Source organism: Mangifera indica, chromosome 4, assembly GCF_011075055.1.
Source record: "Mangifera indica cultivar Alphonso chromosome 4, CATAS_Mindica_2.1, whole genome shotgun sequence".
NCBI classification, from domain to species: Eukaryota; Viridiplantae; Streptophyta; class Magnoliopsida; order Sapindales; family Anacardiaceae; genus Mangifera; species Mangifera indica.
This window is the reverse complement of record NC_058140.1, coordinates 5,980,202-6,000,580: the sequence shown is the minus strand read 5'-3', so window position 1 is coordinate 6,000,580 and position 20,379 is coordinate 5,980,202. Positions and strand designations below refer to the sequence as shown.

Below are 20,379 nucleotides of genomic sequence, written 5' to 3'. Positions count from 1 at the left end.
CAACGAAAAGCTCAACGATTTGTCTTCTCTTGGGCCATCTTCGATTTGTTTGTCTTTGAGAGATGAGATGGAGCACTAATAGAGAAAGAAGATTGGCTTTGACCAGAGTCTAGTCATTGAAGAAGAGAGGAAAGAAATGAAGCCCTAAAGGGAAAAAGTTAAGTATTCAAAATTTGAAATAAGGGAAAAATGTTAATTTTTAAAACTAAGATTAAAAAATGAAATAAAATTTTATTCTTTTATTCTTTCTAGTTAAATGACAATTATATCTTTAAAACTAAAGGATTTTGTTAATTTTAATAACTGATAGGTGGATTTTGAGATTTTTGAAACTTAACAATAAGGAGACGTTTGGTTTGAGTAATGTTTTATTAACAAAATATCAAGATTACCTTGAAGATAGATCACTTAGAAGATTACTGAATATAAATTATTACCATGTCTGATAAAATTTGGTAAAAATGAAAATGAATAAATAATTATTATGTTTAGTTTAAATTAATAAAAGAATACTAGATCGTAGATATAATTACTTTTAAATATTTTTATATTATTTGTTATATTAATTAAAAATAAATTTATTTATTTTTTAAATTAATAAATAATAATATAATTATAATAATATTAAAATTATCTTAGTAATCTTTTAATATCTAAAGTGAAAGTGGTAATCAGATTAATATTTATATTATTTATCATATTCCTATAATAGAAGATAAATTATCAAAATTTGGCCAGAGTTTGATAATATACTAAGCTTGAGTGAAATAATTATGTTGGCCTAAAAAATATATATGGAGATAGACTAAGAAAAGAAACAGTGATCTACATGGTAGTTGTTGATGGCCTTTCACCGTAAAACGAAGCGAAAGTCAGGACTCCATTCTGAGCATGCGTGTATTTTATTTTATTTATAATTTTCTTATATTATTTTTCTTGTTCATGATGATGACAATGAATCTAGGTTTCTCAGATATTCATTCACACGTTTCATTTCCATTTTGGATCTATCAAGAGAATTTTATCTTTCTTGGTGTACCATTGCTTTGTTGATCAGAGAAAGAGAAAGATCTTCAATGCCGTTGGTACCTGATCTGATATTTGCCGGATTTATTCATAATTCTTTTATTTCCAATTAAATTAAGGTAGTGTTTACTTTCTTTGAGTTTTGGATCGAGCTTACATTAACTGACAGAAGTTTTCTTGTTTCTTGATTTGCCTTTTACCTTTTGTTGTTACTAAACTAGGCCAGTGCTAGTGTCGTCGTATGACTTGGTTAATGCAATTTATGTTTAGTTGGTTGGATTTTTTATAGGGAAGGAATATGTGATTTAGAGAAAAAAGAAAGAAGCTCTGAAGCTCAAATCTATTGATCTGCACCTCAGTTTTGATTTTCAGTATGTTTTTAACATTTTAACTGATAGATTTAATTCCTTTGAAGAACTTTAAGCTAGTGGTGTTTGTTTATATGTGTATCAGTCTTCCACTAGTTTCTGCTCGTTATGTATTAAACTTCGTTAAGATCGGATAATTTGTTGCTTCCATGTAAGGACGTCTAATTTTTCTTCTTTTTGTTTTAACGAAAAGTGATTTTTTTTTTCATGCACAGCTGATTTTGGTGGAATTCGAAAGGCCATCATGGGACTGAAAACAAATTCGTCTGATGGTCGAACTAGGAGTTCCGTACAAATATTTACTGTGGCTGGGTTGTGTTGTTTCTTCTATATATTGGGTGCGTGGCAAAGAAGTGGATTTGGAAAGGCAGATAGCATAGCTTTAGAGATTTCTAAGAGTGGGGCTGATTGCAATATTGTCCCAAATTTAAATTTTGAGACTTACCACGGTGGTGAAGTCAAGGCCATTGATGACTCTGAATCCAAACCAAAAGTTTTTGAGCCATGTAGTTTGAAATACACTGCCAGGATCAAAAGGTGTAATGACTTTTCCCAGGGAATACATGAATTATAGAGAGAGACACTGTCCTCCAGAGAATGAAAAGTTACAGTGTCTTATACTGGCACCTAAAGGATATGTGACACCATTTCCTTGGCCAAAAAGTTGTGTCTATGTACCATATGCTGTGTGCTCCATATAAGAGTTGACAGTTGAGAAGGCTATTCAGAATTGGGTTCAGGACGAAGGCAATGTTTTTTGGTTCCCGGGTGGAGGAACACAGTTTCCTCAATGGGCTGATAAATATATTGATCAGCTTGGTTCAGTAATTCCAATTAAGAACAGGGTAGTTAGAGCTGCCTTGGACACTAGTTGTAGGATGCTAGCTTCCTCAACACTTTTTCTCAATTCGTATTTCATCTGTCTTTTGTAAAACAAGAATCAGGTTCCATTGAGATTTGTTTAGGTTAGGTCTTCTACTTCCAATGGGTATTTTTGTGTAGGTTGCAAGTCAGGGTGCATACTGTTATAGCAGGAATTGGTCGTGGTTCGAATACGTAAAAGAACTAACAGAATGAGAAGAGAAACCCGAATAGCAGGGTAGAAGAGCAGAAGATGACAAAAGAAGAGTAGAGAAGGAAGAGAGAAGAGAGATATTTTTGTAAAGAGTTACTTAATTGTATATGCTCCCATTCTCTTTTCATGTATTTGTTTATATAATAATGGGTTGTTGCCACTATCACATAACCGGTGGCATTAGTTATAACGGAAAAGCTATTTCATTATAAAGAAATAAAAATGCAGCTAAATATAAAAGAGAAATAAAATTGGTCTTCCACTTGTCCGCATCTCTTGATCCCCGCTATTAACAAACCTTCAATTTGTCTTCTGGCCTTTCATTCTTCTTTTGAACGTGACACATGCCTTTGGAGTAGAAATGTTATTGCCATGTCATTTGCTCCAAGAGATTCAAATGAAGCTCAGGTCCAATTTGCTCTTGAAAGGGGTGTACCTGCTGTTATAGGCATTCTTGGTACCATGAAGACTCCATATTCCTCAAGAGCCTTTGACATGGCTCATTGTTCTCGATGTTTGATTCCATGGGGAGGAAATGGTAAGTATCATTGTTAAATATAATTATTTTTAGTGTGTGTGGAGTAAGTAATTATTCTTTCTCATGTAATTTCATATTTGTTTTTCTGCATTCTTTTATTACTATAAGTTGTGATAGCAGCAAGTGAAGGTGATTGGATCTTGTAATTTTCTATTTGCAGGTGGAAGATATATGATGGAAGTGGACCGCGTTCTTAGACCTGGTGGTTATTGGATTCTTTCATGTCCTCCAATAAATTGGAAGGTCAGTTACAAAGCATGGCAGCGTTCCAAGGAGGATCTTCAGCAAGAACAAGAAAAGATTGAGCAGATGGCTAAACCTTTTTGCCGGAAGAAGATATCAGAGAAGGATGAAATTGCCATTTGGTAGAAAAACGTAAAAGGTGAATCATGTCATGGTGGACAAGATGATTCTGAAGTTACATTTTGTAAATCTTCAGATGCAGATGATGACTGGTATGGCGCTGCACTTAAAATTTCATATTATTAAAATGGTTTGCTGGTTAAAAGGTTTTATCTAAGATATCCAGTTACATAAGTTAATGAAGACAGATTTGACCTGATTTTTATTAGTGTCTATTCTCAATATTAAATGGCAACAAGTGTGTATGGTAAACATTATTGGAACAGTGCATGTTAATTTATAAAGTTAATTAGTTTTTAGTAAAAATATGTGATCAGCTAAACATGCAATCCAAATTTTGTTTTACTGAAATTAGTCTCATTTAAGAATAGGATAGTTTATATATTTATTTATTGATATCCTTCTTATGTTTGTTTCTAGGTATAAGAAAATGGACACTTGCATAACTCCATATCCTGATGTAGCTGATGGGGAACTAAAGCCATTTCCAGAGAGGCTTTATGCTAGTCCTCCTAGAATTGCTAGTGGATCTGTTCCTGGAGTTTCTGCTGAGTCATACCAAGAGGACAATTCTAAATGGGAGAAGCACGTAAATTCATATAAGAAAATCAACAAGCTTATTGACTTGGGATGGGGATACATGTGTCCCCTCCCCGCCCCGACCCTTCCCCTCCCCGCCCCTTTATATTAACATATTTATTTAAAATACTAATGTATTTTTATAATTTTAAATTATTTATATTTTTCAAATTTATTTAGATTTTTGTTGTGCATATTAAAGTAGTTAATATATTATATTTATGATATTTGAAATAGTAGGTTAATTTTAATTTTGCTTAATTTTGTTATTTAATATATTTATATTGTATTTAGAATGTATAAAAGAAATTTTTTTTTTTACGGGTACGGGGAGGGGATTTTTCCCGCAGGGACGGGGAGGGGATGGGGAGGGGATTTTTCTTTGCGGGGAGGGGACGGGGATTCGTTTTTATCCCCGTAGCAGGGACGGGGATGGGGACGGGGATTGAGATCCCCTCCCCGCCCCTCCCCGTTGCCATCCCTACTTGGGATGGTATCGCAACATTATGGATATGAATAAATGGAGGACCAAAGAAATAAGGTGATAGAATGGAAAACATTAAAAATGCAAAAAAAAATTATCTAAAAGAAAGTTGATAATATGGCACCCACGATGCCGTGACACATGATGTGACAACTTATTTAGAGATGTGGTGTGATGACATGGACGTGCATGATGACATGAAGCCATGAAGGAAGCCTTATGCATGTGAAATAATGAATTTAAATATTATTTAATTAATAGAATTTTATTAATATTAGTTTTTCTAAATAAGTTAAGAGTCCTATTAGCGAGTGTCCTATTTTGATTTAGGAAATATAAGTTTTTGGAAGTTATTATTTAGAAAAGTTTAATTAAAGTAGTTTTTCTGATGTTTTATATTCTTCTAGTCTGGTTAGGAGACATAAACTTATATAAAGACATGAGTTTTATCATTCAAAACATTCAATTCAAGTTATTAATAAAATTTCTTATTTGTGTTTTCTTAAGAATTCCTTTACAAAGCTTGTAAGAATTCTTAATATCCCTTTGTGTCTGTTGAATGATATTAACTTTACGCGTCCTTGTGAATAATATCACAACCCCATCAACTATTGTCCAGCATCATGAATGCTAGGTTTGGGGGATTCACCGCAGCACTTCAAACTCCGAAACTGTGGGTTATGAATGTTGTGCCCACTATAGCTGGGAAAAATATGTTGGGTGTCATTTATGAGCGAGGACTAGTTGGCATCCATCATGACTAGTATAAATTTGTGAATGTTTGTTCTCTTTATCTTATTGTGATGGGCAGTATGAAGCATAGTATTTTGCATTCAAATTATGACTTTGCCCCGGTGTTTTAGTCCTTTTGTTTGAATATTTTGGTAATTTCTGGAACCTTCAGAGATAGCCTTTTTCCCCTAGTGTATAGTTTGAAAAGTTATTAACAATACAAGTTTCCTATCGAAGATGCCCTCTTGCTTGCAGAGACATGTGTTGGTAAATGTAAAGCCAGTGTGTTAGTTGTGAAGCTTCTAGATTTTAAAAATCTCCTATATTTATTAACTTGATTTCTGTAATTGCGTAATGAAAGTTTTGCTAGTATACTTTAGTAACTTTCCATAAAGTTAGCCCTATCTTGTTTTGAATTTTAAACCAACATTACATGCACATTGTGTGCTTGTCTAGAGTTGGTTTCAATTATTCTGTTCAATTCTTTTTTTGACTTTTGATCTTTCAATATTAATTTAGTAGTAATTGTAATTTCTTTCCATCACTGTGTTCAAGCGTGAATTCTTCTCTACTTAACCAAGGACATATGACCTTCATGCCAATGGGATCTTCAGTTTGTACAGGTAAGTATTTCTTTTGTCAAATGTGGTTGTGATGGAGATCCACCTGCAAATTTCAACCAAACCCAGCAAACAATTAAACCATGAGTGTCTAACATGACATAATTCTGATTATTTACTTGGTATGGTTGCAGAGCCGGTTATTAGATTTCTCGTTATTAAAAAAAAACTTGGTAGAACTACACACATGTACCCACTCTGGTACAACCAGAAATTATGAAATCAGAACAAAACAATAGAAATGTAGGATAACTCCAGCAATTCAAGGTGTCTGGAACCTCCCCTCAGGCAGAAGCCTATTCCCAAATATTCTGTTTAGTGCCCCATTGGGTTGCTGGTGACAATTCAACAGCCATAGAGTGAATGGAATATGGGAAGGTTTAATATGACGGAATGGCTCTAAGCCAGCAGTGCTCTGTGTTTGCTGGTGCCCTCATGAATTAATTTTATTTCAGCCAGAGAGATTTTGCTGCACAACAAGTACTGAAGCATAGGAAAGACAGAGTATGACACGGTGAATGTTTTTGACTATATATTTATTTGGCCCGTGTTTTTTTGTAGTAATTTATAAACTTACAGGGCTAAAGAATTGTGTAAGGATTATGGTATCATTCATTTTTGGTCTGTGAATGATGTACAGATTGTGTCTTTTATCGGATTATTGAAATCCTAAAATTTAATATCAAGATAGGCACGTAATCAATCTTATTTCTTTGTTATTTTTCCACTTCCATGGTATTTGTCTACTTGGGTTGTGCCATTCTGATGGCCTTGCCTTGCCCCAAAGATCTATGAATCAGAATAACATCAAAAAGTTTCTTTTATACATTACTTGAAGTATTACAATTACCTTCGCATTTAAGACATGGTAAAGCATATAAATAATAGTTTTCTTGTTGAATTAGGATCATTAGTTCCTTCTATGGAATATCTCAATTAAAGTCTTGTCACTCTCTGTAAAGCGGTCCTTTGAAGCAGTTTTAAGCAAATAATAAAGCATTTGAAAGGAAATTGTAAGGATGATTGTGTGATACAATGAGTATAACTACATGGCCACCAGATACTAATAATTCACTTAAAATATTAATTTCTTGTATAAGAAAAAATAAAAAAATTCTTACTGCTAATGGAATGTTGGTTGCGGTGTAGCTGCTTCGGTGTTCTGTTGCGGTGGGTGGCATGGGTTGTCAAGATTAGGTGATTAGCATCAAACCGAAACTAAAACCTTATTATATGAGGTGACTTGACCCTGATTAGGATCAACTGTCGGTGGTGCTCGTTGGAAAGTTGGCATGTGTTTGGAGTGGCAGTGGTGGCTAGTCAAAGGACCTAAAGTAGTGGAGGTATAATTACTCCATCCAAAGGTTAAAAATTAATAAGTAGGCATATAGCGAGAAAAACAATGTGGTTGTCCAACTGAGAGGGGGTTTGCGGGTGTTAATGAGCCCACTGAGTTCAACACTCCACTACGATCGGGCGGCCAAGTATTAAACTCAGTTTACAAAACCCAGCTAATGTCCTACCACTTTGAAGCCCCACAGGGGTACGAATGTATTCTTGAATGGTATCTGTCGGCTAGATACTGCAGTATGGGTACGAATATATACGTGTTCCATTTCTTGCCTTATATCTTCTCATTTGGTTAAAATGAAATACAAACCCAGCTGGCTTACACATCCAATTAGATAATGCATTATCTCTTGCCAAACTAGCCAGGCAAAACATGCTACTGCAGTTTGGTTACGGTCATTTCATGGCTAATATGCCGCTGACATATATGATGCTTAATCATTTTGACAAGTCATCTGCAACTTGCTATAACAACACTATCACATTGTTAATGAAGAGATGACTGCTGGAATTTGATGAAATCTTCACTATCACAATAACTCAATACAAATTATTGTTAAAACTCACCAGGGATTGGTGGGATGGTCAGATCTATGGCTTACTTCCACAAGGTTTGGCTTCAATTTCTTGTTTGGAGGATTTTTGGAATATAAAAAAAATACATACAGATTATAGTCACTGGTCTTTACAATTCTTGAAGAAACAAAAAAAATTATTGATATGTAATATATGATAGGACCATTGAAAGATACACACTTGTATAACCAACGAGTTGACATGGTATCTAGGATCCTCTGATCAAGATTAGATAATCATCCTCACTATTTTGTTGGATAGTCACCAATCTGTTGATAATTTGTGTTAATGTATCTGAATTTTTTAGCAAAAAGATATCAAATAAATTACAACGCCTACAGTTGGGCTAATTCAATCTGATCGATACAGGGGCTGCTGGCTGATAATGTCAAGAAACTTTAAGCATTACTGGTGTTATGACATTTACTGGGATGCAATTACGCCACAAAAATAAGGGCCTACTACATCTCGCATTGCATATATCACAAGTCTACTTATACAAGTGTTTTCTCACTAAACACCCTCAGTTCCCAACTTCAATCCGTTTCTTCTTTCCCAGATAGATTACTTGAAGATTCTTCATGTTAAGTTTCTTTATTTCAGCTGGAGGTTGTCCCTGAAAGAAACTAGCATGCATTTTTTTAAAGCCTAACGCTTTCGGAAATTTTTCTTTTTTAGAGTTTATTGTTTTTGGTAGACTGCTTTTTGTTTCTGTGCAGCAATATTAATTTCTGAAATAACTCATGGCTATGATCACCAAAACATCGAACTGTAAGACTAACCTTTCACACACACTGCCCCATGGAAGTAATAATAACAAGCTTCGCGGTGCCTCATGTTCTTCCTACCTGAACAGCGGTGAAAAGACTTTTGTACGCAAACTTGCGGCGTCGAGTCCTATAACGGGTAGCCAAGACGAGAATGTTTGCTCAAAAAGAAAGAGACAAGAAGATGGAGAGATTGGAGTATTTAGTGCTGAGAAATACTTCAACGGAGCAATAGATCACCGCCCGAGAATTGTCAAAGTTGGTGCAAGAAACTACCTGTCTGTCAAAGATCATCCAAGAGTTGAAGTCACTGTAATGCGAACCTTGACAATATGACGCAAGACCCAACATTCAAGAAGATATTTTTCCCAGGATTGAATCAATTTTGCCAACACAAACCTTAACCCAAATCGATATGAAATTGAACGAACCTTAGTATTATAATGGTGAATGTCACAAGATAAATCTTGATAAGTTCAGAAGGTTGGTAATTCACAGTAGGCAAAACCATGCAAAAAGTCGGCCAAAAGTTTTCATTCATGATAAAAAATTTAGTTTATATAGTGTCAACTTAACTCTAAAGCTACCTATGACTCAATGAACTTCCAAACTTCTCAAGCACATTGTCTAATTAACTACCTAAAACTCTAATTAAAATGTAACATGACAATTGGGCTTAATAAAGTCTAATCCAGTCATAAGAAAGACCAAAATTTATAAAAATCTGAAAATGTTAAACTGGTAAAACAAAAACTGTGTAATACACATTGAAACGGTCTTTATTTGAGCCTATAAATTGGGCGTAACAGGCGAATGGGTTGTTGATATAGAGCTCGAAACAAACGCTGAAAATGGTACAGTTCAAGCCAAAACAATAAACACTCCTGCAGTAAAAGAAAACTACTGTTTTAGTTTTCCAAGTACCAGTCCTGAGACCATTAAAATGCATTCTCAAGAAGTTGAAGAAGAAAAGCCAAGGAAGTCAATAAAGGTGATTGAAAAGAAAAACAAGTGTTTAGGTGTCGAGTTGGGGGCCACTCCAAGACAAGAGGAAATAAAATTTTCAGCAACAAGTCATGCTGATAACTACTTTGAAATCGAGAGTGATGCAAGTTCAGATTTGTTTGAAATAGAAAGCCTCAAAGGGAAAGGCAAAGGTAACCCTTTTCTTGCGAGGCAAGATTCAGATGCTGCATCCAGTTGCGTCACTCCAATTGCTTATGCTCCAAGAGAGGCCAGCATAGAATGGAGTGCAGTCACTGCCAGTGCAGCAGATTTCTGAGTAATGTCAGAATGTGAAGATACAAGAGCCGCAGTAAGTGCAACAAGTCCTGTAAAAACATTTCCAAATAGGAATATTAATGCTGCTCAGTTACCGAAGACTAGACGTCCAGGTATTTCGTTGGGTTGCAACAATGAGAAGGATATTAGAGTTGCAGCGCAGGTGATGCACATTTTACAAGTCGAAACAATAATTATAATGAGCCAAGAATTCGTCGAATGTCCATTCATTTGCACCACCTGTGACTGTAACCAGACAAAGGCAACATGCTCTTGCATCATTCTCCATATCTATCTCACCACATCTTTTGTACATTCAATGATTATTAAGGTTTTTTAACCTTGTATGATCAAGAATAGATGTGAATTCTACTGTTTCTTAAAATTCTAGTGTTACTTATTATCATTTGTATTATTATTTTAATAATTAAACATTTCATAGTTACTGATAAACTTAACTAATTATTCGGCCAAATTTGTTTACTCTTTCTGTGGCATGTTTAGGGGGGATACAGTCTCATATCTTCAGCCATATATGATTTGAGAACATAGGAAACGTTTTTAATACCCTAAAAAGTGCTGGATTCTTTATGGTTATCAAAGTCATGATTGAGCTTTTGTAAATATTTAGTTTATATAAAGGGAAATTATAAAAAATGCCCAAAATACCCTCCCACTAAGCAAAAATGCCCAAAATCACTATTTTCAAGCAAAAATGCCCAAATTCACTATTCCTAACAAAAATGCCCATGACTTTTTCCAAAATATCAAAATTATCCTTCCCCTCATTTATATAAACCCTCCTCACTCATTATGAGGGGTTAAATGAAATTTTATTAAAATTAGAGGGGTATTTTGATATTAAACACCATGACTTTTTCAAAAATACCAAAATTACCCTTCCCCTCATTTATATAAACTCTCCTCACTCACTATGAGGGGTTAAATGAAATTTTATTAAAATTAGGGGGTATTTTGATATTAAACATTGTAAGGGCATTTTGATATTTCTTTATTTCATAACTTTTTCTAAAATGTCAAAATTACCCTTCCCCTCATCTATATAAACCCTCCTCACTCACTTTTATTACACACACTTCTCATATCACTTAAACACTCACTCTCACTCTTATTTTTATTCAAGATCAATTAGTAGGGATTCGTTCAGATGGAAGAAGTTCATATTTCTGAATTCGACTAAAAAAAAACTATTCATCGAAAAAAGGTATTTATATCAATCTTACCCTAAAACTTAATTTTATTTGTTAAGTCTAGTTTATATGTCATAATATAAGGGTTAAATGCAATGTTAGACAAATATGAGGGTTAAATGCAATTTTAGATAAATATGGGGTTTTTTTGATATTATACAATATATAAAGGATTTATATAACATGTTAAGAATAGATAGATATTGCTTTGATACAAGACAACATACAAGGGTATTAAATAAAGAAAGAGATAATTGAGGGTTCAAATGAAATGTTATTAAAATTTGAGGGCATTTTGATATTAAACATTGTAGGAGCATTATAAATGAAATTTTAGGTTTTTTCGAATTTCACCGTTTTAGGATATATCGACTCGTATTTTTCAGATTTCTGAAGAATTTTTCGATTGTTGGCATTCTATGGTATTTCAACTTTTAGAATTCGAATTTCAGTTCCATTTTTTCGAATTTCATCGTTTTAGGATATATCGACTTGTATTTTTCAGATTTTCGAAGAATTTTTTGATTTTTGTCATTCTAAGGTATTTCAACTTTTAGAATTCGAATTTCAGTTCCGTTTTTCGAATTTTTTCGTTTTAGGCTATATCGACTCGTATTTTTCAAATTTCCGAAGAATTTTTCGATTCTTGCCATTCTAGGATATTTCAACTTTTAAAATTCGAATTTCAATTCCGTTTTTTCAAATTTCATCGTTTTACGATATATCGACTCGTATTTTCTAGATTTTTCGAAGAATTTTTCAATTCTTGTCATTCTAAGGTATTTCAACTTTTAGAATTCGAATTTCAGTTCCATTTTTTTGAATTTCACCGTTTTAGGATATATCGACTCGTATTTTCCACATTTTCGAAGAATTTTTCGATTCTTGCCATTCTAGGGTATTTCAACTTTTAGAATTCGAATTTCAGTTTTGTTTTTGTGAATTTCACCGTTTTAAGATATATCGACTCGTATTTTTTAGATTTCTGAAGAATTTTTCGATTGTTGACATTCTAGGGTATTTCAATTTTTAGAATTCGAATTTCAGTTCTGTTTTTTTGAATTTCACCGTTTTAGGATATATTGACTCATATTTGTCAGATTCCGAAGAATTTTTTTATTTTTGCCATTCTAGGGTATTTCAACTTTTAGAATTCGAATTTCAGTTCTGTTTTTTTGAATTTTACTGTTTTAGGATATATCAACTCGTATTTTCTAGATTTCTGAAGAATTTTTCTATTCTTGCCATTCTAAGGTATTTCAACTTTTAGAATTCGAATTTCAGTTCTATTTTTTTGAATTTCACCGTTTTAGGATATATCGACTCATATTTTTCAGATTTTCGAAAAATTTTTTGATTCTTACCATTCTAGGGTATTTCAACTTTTAGAATTCGAATTTTAGTTTCGTTTTTTCGAATTTCACCATTTTAGGATATATCGACTCGTGTTTTCTAGATTTTTGATGACTTTTTTTATTGTTATCTTTCTAGGGTATTTCAACTTTCAGGATTCGAATTTCAGTTCTATTTTTTTGAAAATCATAGTTTTCTAATATATTGACTCGTATTTTCTATATTTCTGAAGAAATTTTTGATTATTGACATTTTAAAGTATTTCAAAGTATAGAATTTGAATATCTATTTCAAAGTATAGATAATATAAAAACTTTTTAAATGGAATGTTAAGAACAGATAGATGCATTTTGATATAAGATAACATACGAGGGTGTTATACAAATTGTTAAATAATTATATGGGGTTAAATAAAATATTAGAAAAATATGAGGATTTTTTTTAATATTAATAATTGTACAACTGTTTTACATAGTTATTACAGATTTTTTTATTATAAATGAATAATTATTTTCAAAAACTTGTCATTGCAGGATTGATAATTAAAATAGATGGTTATACATCGGTTCATTACCAGGGAGAATGGATTCAAGGTGGAAACAACACAATGAAATATGTTGGAGGAGCCAAACAATTGATTAAAATCCCTTATGGAACAACATTCGAGGGATTTATTGAGCTTTTGAAGGAGTCTTGCAGTATTGATCCAATGAAAAACTACCTTCAACTATCAATGAAGCCAAGAAAAATTGAGCTCGACTGGCCCGTACAGATCCAAAATGATGAAGATGTCCAGGGTCTTATTGATATGTCCTAATATTTATAGGAATGTATTCCTGTTTTTGTTACATGTACCCCAATTGAAGGGCAGAAGGAAGAAGATAAAGATGAAGATGAAGATGAAGTAGAAAGTAGTGGGGTCAAAAAAGAATACGACTTGGAAAAGTTGATTGATTTCAGTAATGACCCATTGTACGTTGCAAACTCATGGGTTCATAGAGAAAAAGATAGAGTTCCCGACTGGGGTGACTTTGATGGAAATGATATGCCTGATATTCCTTCAGAAGATGTAGAGCCTGAGTATATGGCATCAGTTACCGAGGGTATGGATAGTTTGCAGCTTGAAGATCCTATTTCAGGTGGTGGAAATTATTCTGGGCCATTTTTTGACAATGTCCCCACTGATCCATTTAGGGGGCTTCCTGATTTTCCTCCACAGCCATCAACATCATCAGGTGGTTTCAGATCGATCCGAGAGGAGAGTCGTGTAAAGGTTAGTGATATTTTCTATAATAAAGTTCAATTGAAAGACGCTGTGAAGCAATTCGCCTTACTTAAAGGATTTCAATTTGGTGTTAAAAAGTCTGACAAGAAACGGTGGGAAATTAAGTACAAGGCTGAAAATTGTAAGTGGTATATATATGCAACCAAGTCCACAGTCGGTTAAGTCTGGGGGATCAACTCTATGAATCTTACCCACACATGTTCAGTTGATCAAATCATGCCACATCACAGACAAGCTAAGGCCCGATCTTTAGGTCAATTAATGAGATCAAAGTTTGTGATGATTGATCAAATTTATCGGCCTAAGAAAATAATTGTTGACATTGTCGACCGATATAAAATTGATATTTCATACTCACAGGCTTGGCGAGCAAGAAATTGGGCTATAAATTCATTGAGGGGTTCACCAGAGGAATCATTTATGTTTTATCAGATTATTGCTACAATCTACAGCGTACTAATCCGGGCGCCGTTACTGCTATTGAAACAGATGATGACCATCAATTTTAGAATTTTTTCATGGCATTAGGATGCTCCATTCGTGCATTCAGACAATATCTCTGTCTGGTTATTTGCATTGACGCTGCATTCCTTAAAGGTCGATATTTGGGGCATTTATTCATTGCAGTGGCTCTTGATGGTAATAACCAGATATATCCCATCAGTTTCGGTGTCGATAAAAAAGAAGATCATGACACGTGGTGTTGGTTTCTCTGGAGGATTAAAGAATGTATCCATGACCTATTTGAGTTGGCAATAATCTCAGATCGACATCATGCTATATACTCGACAATAGCTGAAGTCTTTCCAGATGTCCACCATGGATGTTGTTGTCATCATCTTCTGTGTAACATACGGGCAAAGTATAAACAAGACTCAAAGGTATAGTGTTTTAAACAAGTAATTAAAATTGTAACAGTTTATCCTTTTCATAAATTTTGATTATACTCAGTTTTTCATATGTTTTACCACCTTACAAGTTGCAAGTGCATATTGAAAAACCGTAAAATCATACACAGAATCAGACTTTGGGGTGATGATACAATCTCTTGACTCGATAAATCCTCAAGCTGGAGCTTATCTACGAGATGTCGGATTTGAGCGTTAGAGTAGAGCATACTTTTTGGGGCATCGATACAACATCATGACCACTAATATTGCTGAGTCATTTAATGCCCTTGTCAGACATGCACGGGGCCTACCTATAACAATACTCTTGGAGTTTATTCGTGGTACCATGCAGCGATGGTTTTACGAGAGGAGAACCCGTGCAGGTAAGTATCAAATCGTTATTAATTAAAAGTTTTTTCTCATGTACTTTTTTCTCCTTTGTTTTGGTTATTACCAAATGTGTAGTTAATATTTTTTCAAATTACAGATGAATGTCCTAACTTTATCACCTCTTGGGCGGAGGAGAAGATCAGCAGTCGTCTATCAAAGTCTGCAAGTCTGAAGGTTCGACCTATTACACCTACTCAGTTTCAGGTTGTCGGATTTGGTAGATTCATAAGTATTATGGACTTTGGTGAAATGTCTTGCACGTGTAGAAAGTTTCAGCTTTCACGTATTCCGTGCAAGCATGCTATTGTTGTTGCACGACATATAAGGCTCACGAATGTTAATGCATGGGTTCATCCATTCTTCCGTACTAACATATATAGTGCAATATATCAAGAACCTATCAATCCTCTTAGAAATCAATCTGATTGGTTGCACTCACCAGAAGAAAGAGTTATATTACCCCCCGTCCTCGATAGTTGTCATCCAAGTCATCCATCCAACAGAAATCGACGTCCGTCGAGGGAAAAACTATTACACCGATAATTTGCAGTCATTGCCATGAACCGAGGCACACATGAACCCAATGTAAATCCCCAGCACTGGTCTCGAGCTCCGCCCGCAACGTTCATCTAAAAAAGGCAAAGGAACGAGATCTTGACATGCTTATATGATTCTTCATTGTTGTACTTCAGTTTGATGTAACCGATGTATTTTTATTATTGTTTCAAATGTATAATTGTATTGTCATGTGATGTAATAACTTAAGTATAAATAATGAGTTGTTTGAGTATATCTTTATTTCATCTAATTGTTTAAAATGTATAATTGTTTGAGTAATCCTACATTTTTATTGTTTCGATTGTTGCTGGATAGTAACATAACTCAAATCACATATAAAATGAAATCAAATACATATCTATATATAATGACAGATAAAGTACATCGTACTCATACGCACATACAATAAATATATACATACGAACATATGAAGAACGATAAATAAACAATGAGCCAACTAACTGTAAGTAATCCGTGGACACCTTTTTTCATCGATCATTCCCTAATAGAACCATGTGAAGAATATACAACAAGGCCATCTTGGCAGCGTCAATATCGTCATCCCTCTATGGCCTCGACAAGAAAACATGCTCTATGTCATGATACTACACCTTCGAACAACCGTGAAAGTACGTATCACTGATCCTATGTTTGGAGGAGCGAGGAATATATGAAGAAACATCAGTCCGTCGGTTAAACGAAAGACCTGTCACTAACGCAAACTCAAACGAGCTAAATCTCACATCAACCCCGCTAACCCTAAACCAAAACTCGTCTCTGGCAAAAGGTGGATGTAGCTGTCATAGTAGAAATGCATGAACCAATATCCCGAAGAATTTGGTTTCGAGTAAACGAAGGAGAGACCTGAAACATGTCCTCTCAAATAGTCGTAGCTGATCCGGGGTCAATGTAGAAGTAATATGAAATAATGTGATACACTGTGCATGACATATCGCATCTGCCCGAAAGTGTCTGGACTCATCGAGGATTCGTAACTTGTTGTCAACCCATCTTCTTTTGCGAGAAATATCCTGTAACAATTTTAAAAATTAGTTAGAAATTCATAAAAACAAATGTATTCGTGGAAAAAACATAAAAAGATGAAAAATATCAAATAATCAAAAAGGAAATAACAAAACTTAACAAATAAGATTTAAGTGTCTTAAAACGGTGAAATTCGAAAAAACGGAACTGAAATTCGAATTCTACACATTCAAATACCCTAGAATGTTAACAAATGAAAAATCGTTCGAAAATCTAGAAAATACGAGTCGATATAGCCAAAAAAGGTGAAATTCGGAAAAACTACAATGAAATTTGATTTTTATAAGTTGAAATACCATAGAATATTAACAATCGAAAAATCGACCGAAAATAAGAAAATATAAGTTGATATATCTTGAAATGGTGAAATTCGAAAAAACGAAACTGAAATTCGAATTCTATATTTTGAATTACCTTTAAATGATGATAATCAAAAAATCGTTCGAAAATCTTCAAAATACGAGTCGATATATCCTAGAATGGTGAAATTCGAAAAAACGGAACTGAAATTCGAATTCTATACATTCAAATACCCTAGAATGTTAACAAATAAAAAATCATTTGAAAATCTAGAAAATACGAGTCGATATAGCCAAAAAAGGTGAAATTCGGAAAAACTACAATGAAATTTGATTTTTATAAGTTGAAATACCATAGAATATTAACAATCGAAAAATCGACCAAAAATAAGAAAATATAAGTTGATATATCTTGAAATGGTGAAATTCGAAAAAACGAAACTGAAATTCGAATTCTATATTTTGAATTACCTTTAAATGATGATAATCAAAAAATCGTTCGAAAATCTTCAAAATACGAGTCGATATATCCTAGAATGGTGAAATTCGAAAAAACGGAACTGAAATTCGAATTCTATACATTCAAATACCCTAGAATGTTAACAAATAAAAAATCATTTGAAAATCTAGAAAATACGAGTCGATATAGCCAAAAAAGGTGAAATTCGGAAAAACTACAATGAAATTTGATTTTTATAAGTTGAAATACCATAGAATATTAACAATCGAAAAATCGACCAAAAATAAGAAAATATAAGTTGATATATCTTGAAATGGTGAAATTCGAAAAAACGAAACTGAAATTCGAATTCTATATTTTGAATTACCTTTAAATGATGATAATCAAAAAATCGTTCAAAAATCTTCAAAATACGAGTCGATATATCCTAGAATGGTGAAATTCGAAAAAACGGAACTGAAATTCGAATTCTATACATTCAAATACCCTAGAATGTTAACAAATAAAAAATCATTTGAAAATCTAGAAAATAAGAGTCGATATAGCCAAAAAAGGTGAAATTCGAAAAAACTGTAATGAAATTTGATTTCTTTAAGTTGAAATACCATAGAATGTTAACAATCGAAAAATCGACCGAAAAGAAGAAAATATGAGTTGATATATCTTGAAATGATGAAATTCGAAAAAACAGAACTGAAATTCGAATTTTATACTTTGAAATACCTTAAAATGACGATAATCAAAAAATCGTTCGGAAATCTTCAAAATACGAGTCGATATATCCTAAAATGGTGAAATTCGAAAAAACGGAACTGAAATTCAAATTCTATACGTTAAAATACCTTTTAATGTTAATAATCAAAAAATTGTTCTGAAATGAATCAATATGAGTCGATATATCCTGAAACGGTAAAATTAGAAAAAAACGGAACTGAAATTCGAATTCTAGAAGTTGAAACGACGAAATTTGAAAAAACGAAAATGAAATTTGAAATATATACGATAAAATACCATAGAATGTGAACAATCAAAAAATCGTTAGATAATTTGAAAAGAAGACTCAATTTATCATAACACGGCGAAAATCAAAAAAACAGTATTGAAATTCGAACTCTATCAGTTGAAATACCTATGAATGTCACTAACCGAAAAATCATTTGAAAATTTGAAAAATACGAATCGATATATCATAAAAAGACAAAATACGAAAAACGAAACTGAAATTCAAAAACACGAATCAATATATCCTATAAACGAAAAAATCAAAATATTGAGTTGAAATTACGTCATTACATCGTAAAATGTGCCAAAAAGCACCAAAATTTGAAAAATCGAGTCTCAAATTTGAAAATTACATATGGAAAAACCCTAAAACAGAAAAAACGGATATGAAATTCGAAAACTATATGATCAGAAACTCTAGATAAGAAAATTCCCAATTTACCTCCTTATGAAAATTTCTATTTAAAACAGGTCCACTGTTATATGATAAATTTTAGAAAAACCCGCTGTATTCTAAGGAATCTCCCCGGCTCCCCAATATTTTAAAAAAGCTAATTTACCCCCTAACCCACGGTCAATGTCTGCTGATCGTGGGAGAAATCGTTTGACCGTGGGAAACACTGTTCCCACGGTCGGACTGCTGATCTCTTCGAGAACCATTTTCGGCCAAAATTTGGTTGTTTCGGCCTCCGATTTCCATATAAATCAAATCTACATAGGGTATAACACAAAACCCCTTAATCAATTCAACGAAAACAACCAAGAATCAAAACATTTTAAGCATTGTTCAAGATCGAAACCCTAAAATTTCAAACCGCAAAATCTCAATCAAATCTCAATAATATAAGCAATAACTTGATTTAAATAAGATTACGGGAGATATACTAACCTTCTTTTCCATTTGCGGTTGCCGGAAAGCAAGAAAATTGACGAAAATCTGGTCGACCGTGGGAGCGTGGGAAGTTTTTGAATTTCTTTGAAATGCACAATAAAATCGCAAAGATTACAGTGGGAAGTAAGTAAATTTTGTTGTGTTTATATATAAGGGCAGTTTCATAATTTTGCCAAACCCACGGTAACGTGGCAAATTTCAAAAAAACCAGTCGTGGGCTAAGGACTTTCCCCTGACGCCCCAATATTTTAAAAAAGCTAATTTACCCCCTAACCCACAGTCAATGTCTATTGACTGTGGGAGAATTCATTTGACCGTGGGAAACACTGTTCCCACGGTCGGACTGCCGATCTCTTCGGCAGCCATTTTTGGCCAAAATTTGGTTGTTTCGACCTCCGATTTTCACATAAATCAAATCTACATAAGGTATAACATAAAACCCCTCAATCAATTTAACGAAAACAACTAAAAATCAAAACATTTTAAACATTATTCAAAATCGAAACCCTAAAATTTCAAACCGTAAAATCTCAATCAAATCTCAATAATATGAGTAATAACTTGATTCAAACAAGATTACGGGAGATGTACTAACCTTTTTTGCCATTTTCGTAGTCTAAGCGAAATCGCCCAAAATATTCAGGTTTAAGCAAAAATGCCCAAGTTTTGTGAAATGACGAAACTGCCCCCATATATAAACACAGCAAATTTCCTTACTTTCCACGGTCATTTTACTATGCAAATTCAAAGAAAATCGGTAGAAATCTGGTCGACCGTGGGAGAGTGGGAAATTTTGAATTTGCACAGTAAAATGACCGTGGAAAGTAAGAAAATTTGTTGTGTTTATATATGGGGGTAGGTTCGTCATTTCACAAAACCTGGGCATTTTTGCTTAAACCTGAATATTTTAGGCAATTTCGCTTAGACCCCCTTAATTTTGCCTATTTCTTATAATTTCCCTTATATAAATGTAAAGGATATGAAAGAGCTAAAGCTTTTACTATGGGGCACAAGTAGCGTGTCTACTTGTTTCGCCGAGGTAGCTTTCTCCAAAGTCCAAATCATAATAATTAAACTATAATTGAATATCAAGTGCTTAAACGCTGGATATAAATTTTCGAAGAAGAAAAGTTACAATTGATTGTGATTACAGTACAGGTCTTGTATTATGCCTCGGCTGCATTAAGTTATGGTTGAATAAAGCAGCCTTTCAATCCCAATCAGTATTAGCAACAA

At 33.5% G+C, this 20,379-nt stretch overlaps 1 protein-coding gene and 1 pseudogene across 1 annotated transcript; both read left to right on the top strand.

Annotated features, from left to right (window-relative positions):
• Positions 1–849: 849 nt before the first annotated feature.
• Positions 850–5,792, top strand: LOC123214804 (annotated as a pseudogene).
• Positions 5,793–8,435: 2,643 nt separating this feature from the next.
• LOC123213688 (protein PHYTOCHROME KINASE SUBSTRATE 2-like) lies at positions 8,436–10,005 on the top strand. The gene is given in 4 exon segments (XM_044633158.1): positions 8,436–8,790; positions 8,959–8,965; positions 9,288–9,922; positions 9,925–10,005. Coding segments are annotated over 4 exon segments (1,059 nt in total). The 5' UTR covers positions 8,436–8,454.
• Positions 10,006–20,379: the final 10,374 nt, after the last annotated feature.